General features: G+C 43.9%; 1 protein-coding gene across 1 annotated transcript in view; it reads left to right on the top strand.

Annotated features, from left to right (window-relative positions):
- Positions 1-1,281: 1,281 nt before the first annotated feature.
- AHRR (aryl hydrocarbon receptor repressor) overlaps positions 1,282-6,000 on the top strand; it is a 128,995-nt gene continuing 124,276 nt past the window's right edge. Inside the window, exon 1 of the mRNA XM_073332501.2 lies at positions 1,282-1,343. Within this exon, the coding sequence (XP_073188602.1) occupies positions 1,282-1,343 (62 nt within the window). The remainder of the gene's footprint in view (positions 1,344-6,000) is intronic.

Genomic DNA, 6,000 nt, shown 5'->3' with positions numbered 1-6,000 from the left:
CCTACTAGCTGGGCCTGTACTCTTCCCCAGCTAAGCAAAGGCAAGCTGGGTCAATATTTGGATGGGTGGCTTCCAAAAAACAAACAAACTCTGGTACTGCACGAAGTGGTGTTTGTGATTCAATCTGTGGCACTCTTCTGTTTCAGCTGTCACTTGAATCCACAACCCATCATATTGCTAAGAGGGGTTCTGTGCTGCTGGAGGGACTACAAAATGCAAACCTAATGTTGTGACTACTTGTGATCATTAAAGCTCTCCAGATGCTTTAGTAGTGGTAACAGTAGCAACCCCAGGAGGCCTGAACTCAGATCAGGGCCCCATTATGCTAATCACTGTACCAACACTGAGACACAACTCCTGCTCCAAAGAGCTTGCTGTCAAAATAGAAAAGACAGAACAAGCATCAAAGTAACTTGCCTACAGTCACAAAGCTGGGAATTGAACCTGTCTCTGGAGAATGCTCTATGCACTGGACCCAATGACCTCTCAAAGAGTGTAGAAGATGTTAAATGTGAGGACCTGGACAAATTCCAGGTTGAGTAATTGCATCCTGCTAAGCACAATTTCAGTAATGGAAGAAATTGTTCCTGTATATTTCAAGAGTTGTGGGATCCTTCCTCATGGAAGGTGATATATAATATTATTTATTATTATTGACCCTAAACATATATTAGCCAGGAAATTAGAATATATATTGGCCAAGAGATTTTTTTTAAAAGGAAGAAAGAAGCCTATTTCAGGCTCTCTAATAAACAAGATGTCTTTTATACCCATTTTATACCATTTTTTAGCTGGTTTAATTTAAAAAACATGAAAATTAAATATAAACATCAATATTCTAATAACTAAGAAACAGAATAAACTAAGAAACAGAATGAAGCCTGACCCTTCTTTCTTCTTATGTCACTGTGCCTTTTAGCTTTACATAATGCCATGGCTTAAGGAATGAGCATTGGCTTTAATTGAATTTCCTGGGTTTTGTAATGTTGTAAAGTGGTATGAAACACTGAAAACTCTGAAAATGAACCACCTATTGCTTTTCTCAAAAAGGAAAAGGAGTACTTGTGGCACCTTAGAGACTAACAAATTTATTTGAGCATAAGCTTTCGTGAGCTACAGCTCACTTCATCGGATGCAGTGAGCTGTAGCTCATGAAAGCTTATGCTCAAATAAAATTGTTAGTCTCTAAGGTGCCACAAGTACTCCTTTTCTTTTTGTGAATACAGACTAACACGGCTGCTACTCTGAAACCTATTGCTTTTCTGTTTCAGTGCCAGAACAATGATTCCACCAGGGGAATGTCTATATGCTGGGAGGAAAAGGAGGAAACCCATTCAGAAACAGTTAAGTATCATATTCATTATGAGCTAATTATGCCTCCCTCTGCTTGGATATGCTACAAGGGAGATAAGCTGCAGGGGTCCCCTCCTTCCACAATGCACCCACACAGGAGATGCTTAATCTGTCTCCCCACAGTGGGAAGTACCGTTAGTGCTGACTGGCCCGAGAAAGACTGCTAGTGAAAAAACAGGTGAATCCCTGCGGGAAATCAATACAAAAGAGAGAATACACAGAACAAGGGCAGGTCAAAAAATTTCCATCCATTTTTTGTCCTCAAATGGAAAATGGGGGAGCTCCTGACCCTTCCCCTTGCCCATAAACCCTACATAGGCTGGCTGTGCGTGGGGGAATGCCTTTGCATGTTTTAAAGCTGTAACAAGAACTGCTCTCCATCATGTTCTCCCCAGTGCTAAGGAGGCATTATGCCTTTCAAAGGACTCAGTGTCTCCTGACACCAATGCCCTGGCAATGGCCTTCCTATCCTTCCCCTAACATGGCTCAGCCGTGTATGCGGCATAACTGAACCAAAAATATATTGAATATGAGTTTGAAAATTGAACATATTATGGGTTAATTTAACTAAATGAAACAATTAACTGGTGAGTGGCACTTTTTGAATAAAGAATAAATGTTTGAGATAATTATTTTATTAGATCATTTTCATAATAAGGAGACTTGAATCTACGTTTTGTGCAAGGAGTGCAGGAACAAAAGCACTGTGAAGTAACAGGATGGCTTGAAATGCAAGGAAGGAAAGGTCATTTTCATTCAAATATGAAATGGTTTCCAGATGCCCCAAACCACTCAGTGAAATAAAGGTTTTTATTATAATGATCCCTGCATCTTTTGTGTTGTACCATGTAATTGTAAAACAAACTATATTTTTGGTATTTTTCAGAGTTATAAATACAAACTGGCATTGATGGGCATGGTACTACAGTTAAGGATGACAAGATCATTACAATGAAGCTCCCTCTTTCCAGTTGCTCATAACATCTTAGATTCATAGATATTAAGGTCAGAAGGGACTATTATGATCATCTAGTCTGACCTCCGGCACAATGCAGGCCACAGAATCTCACCCACCCACTCCTATGATAAACCTCTCACCTATGTCTGAGCTATTGAAGTCCTCAAATCATGGTTTAAAGACTTCAAGGTGCAGAGAATCCTCCAGCAAGTGACCCATGCCCCATGCTACAGATGAAGGCGAAAAACTTCCAGGGCGTCTTCCAATCTGCCCTGGAGGAAAATTCCTTCCCGACCCCAAATACGGCGATCAGCTAAACCCTGAGCATACGGGCAAGATTCACCAGCCAGATACCCAGGAAAGAATTCTCTGTAGTAACTCAGATCCCACTCCATCTAACATCCCATCACAGACCATTGGGCCTATTTACCTATTTAGGATTTCAGTCCAGACCGCCGTGCATGTGTTTTAGGCAGCCAGGGCAGCTGTAAGATGGATCCAGAAACTTGACTCTGGATAAAATATGGTGGAGTATACACCTTTGAATTATTAGCTGCCCTAGTGTAGGCAGCCCTCACTTTCCTGTGTGATGTTATTTATGATTTAATCAGGATCATTTTTCAGTCTATGGCAGTGTCCGTCTCTTCCTCAAAGCTTGTCTGTCTGTGGGCCTGGTCGCTGGTGTGTGGAGCCCTTCATGTGTTCTCTGCTATTCAGGAACATTCTCTGATCTGAAAGACCTTGAATGAAAATGCTGAACTGGCACTTCTGATGCCCAGAGCCTCTTTCAGGGTCTGCTTCTTTCATTTCTTTCACACAGACAGACCACATTGGCATTCCAGGACTCTGAGGCAGGAGAACAGGCAGTCCTTGTTCTGCCATGGGTTTTTCACATTCCCTTGGTCCTCTGTGTGAGGAATCAGGGTCTGCATTAGATCCAGGCTTCAGGCAACCTAACAAGCATGGCTGCCTGTAATAGGTTGTCTGATTGGCTGCAGCCCGATACTGGTTGGCAGAGTCAGCAGACCAGCTCGTAAGCCCAGTGGTAGCTAGTTGTTTAGTGGCTGCCCAAAGCATCTGTGCTTGACTGTGATAGCTCCGGCCTTGCCTCACTGCAGGTAACCCAGTTCTGACACTCAGCTGTGATTCCTGACCTCTGACCCTTGGCTCTGGCTTCAGACTGTGGTTCTGAATGTGGGCTCTAACTCCAGCAGTGATCCATGGCTCTAATTCCTTGCTACTGACTCCTGTTCTACCCACTAGATTGCTCCTGCCCTGACACTAGGCATGACTGTCCACGTCCCAGTCACATGACACTGCTCTCCGGGGTGGAAGAAGTCAGGGCTATGGGGCTAGAGGAGGCTCTGGTCATACAGTTTACTCCAACTGACTTGGCATGGGCCTACAACAGGAAGCTAAAAGTCCTTCCAAATAAATAAATTAACAAACAAACAAAGAGAGAGAGAGAGAGAGAGGAATGGGACCACACAACCTAGGATTATGGGGTCTTGGCAAGAGTTTTCCTTAGTTACTCAGCTGAGTTTTAAAATGCCCAGGCAAGGTTTATTTCTTCTTTTACTCATTTCCAAAGACCTGCTCAAATTGTAGGTAATCTAGGAGATTCGGAGCAGAACAATAACTTAGTTCCTGCTAGAAAGGCATGAGAAGGACCTAGGGGTGACAGTGGACGAGAAGCTGGATATGAGTCAACAGTGTGCCCTTGTTGCCAGGAAGGCCAATGGCATTTTGGGGTGTATAAGTAAGGGCATTGCCAGCAGATCGAGGGACGTGATTGTTCCCCTCTATTCGACATTGGTGAGGCCTCGTCTGGAGTACTATGTCCAGTTTTGGGCCCCACACTACAAGAAGGATGTGGAAAAATTGGAGAGAGTCCAGCAGAGGGCAACAAAAATGATTAGGGGACTGGAACACATGACTTATGAGGAGAGGTTGAGGGAACTGGGATTGTTTAGTCTACGGAAGAGAAGAATGAGGGGGGATTTGATAGCTGCTTTTAACTACCTGAAAGGTGGATCCAAAGAGGATGGCTCTAGACTATTCTCAGTGATAGCAGATGACAGGACAGGGAGTAATGGTCTCAAGTTGCAGTGGGGGAGATTTAGATTGGATATTAGGAAAAACTTTTTCACTAGGAGGGTGGTGAAACACTGGAATGGGTTACCTAGGGAGGTGGTGGAATCCCCTTCCTTGGAAGTTTTTAAGGTCAGGCTTGACAAAGCCCTGGCTGGGATGATTTAGTTGGGCATTGGTCCTGCTCTGGGCAGGGGGTTGGACTAGATGACCTCCAAAGGTCCCTTCCAACTCTGATATTCTATGATTCTATGATTCTATGACGGAGAAGGTACTCATATATCCTAATTTCTAAGACCTCTGGCAGTTGTTGGCCTACACTGGACCTCAGACAAGTTGGTTTCTTCCTTCCTTCTTGTGCCCAGGATCCCTGCTGGGGGTGAGGAGGGGAGTATGGAGTTCTCCTAGATGCATATCTGCACAACCCCATCAATACAGCTCACATGATGATATTAGTGGTAGCTGCTGCTTTCAGAGGGATGCTGCCGCTTTCAGATGAGGTGCTCGCTTCTGCCACAAAGTCATACACAGCTCAGGAGTTCAGGATTGCCAGGCCACAGAAGATACATTGTCACTGCCAAAAAAAGCTGTGTTCTTAATCTGGGTTACCTCCCTTGCATTAGCTAACTTGGGTTAAAACAGCAGTGAAGACATGGCATCTCAGCTTTTAACTCAGGTTATCAGATCAAGTTAAAGCCCATAGTGAGCCTGGGGTGGAATTTGACCTGCTAACTTGAGTTAAAAGCTGAGTTGCTTTGTCTTGACTGCTATTTTAACTTGAGCTAGCTAACAAAGGGGGAGGGATAGCTCAGTGGTTTGAGTATTGGCCTGTTAAACAGAAGAGTGCCACACATTGAATCACAAACACCACTTCATGCAGTACCAGGGTTTCTTTGTTTTTTGGAAGCCACCCATCCAAATATTGACCCAGCTTGCCTTTGCTTAGCTGGGGAAGAGTACAGGTCCAGCTAGTAGGAGCACACATTATGCATGTAATAATTACAAATATTCAATATTTTAAATGCCTATTTGAGTACCCTTTTTCTATAGCACATCCAGTTTACAGTCTGGAGACTGACTGAATAGTTCAGTGACAAAAAAACCCTAACAAATAAAACAGTATTAAAGTCCAAGGCTGCAAACCCTTCCACACTTATCTACATGTCTGAATAAAGTTAAACCCAGGGTTGTGAGTTCAATCCTTGAGGGGGCCATTTAGGGATCTGGGGCAAAAATTGAGTATTGGTCCTGCTTTGAGCAGGGGGTTGGACGAGATGACCTCAAGAGGTCCTTTCCAACCCTGATATTCTGTGATCCTATGAACAGGAGTTAGCTAGCTTTGGTTAAGAATACACCATTCATTTGCAGTGAAGACAGGCCCAACATGTTCCAGTCACCCACCCTAATTTCCTTTCATCACCGGCATGCCCCTAAACCAGGAGTTGCAAGGGAATCAGTACAGAGCCATGTGCACTGGGAAAATTCCTCTAGCTACTATTCTGCACCACTTGCAGCCTCTGAATGCTGCTGAATTGGCAGAAAGGGGCTGTAGGAGAGGCTAGATCTGGCTTTCTGTGGGTTTTTTTAAGCTGGTGCTT

The sequence above is a fragment of the Lepidochelys kempii genome, chromosome 2 (genome assembly GCF_965140285.1).
Source record: "Lepidochelys kempii isolate rLepKem1 chromosome 2, rLepKem1.hap1, whole genome shotgun sequence".
NCBI lineage: Eukaryota > Metazoa > Chordata > Testudines > Cheloniidae > Lepidochelys > Lepidochelys kempii.
Note: the sequence above shows the minus strand (reverse complement) of the source record. Positions and strands in the feature narration are given on the sequence as shown.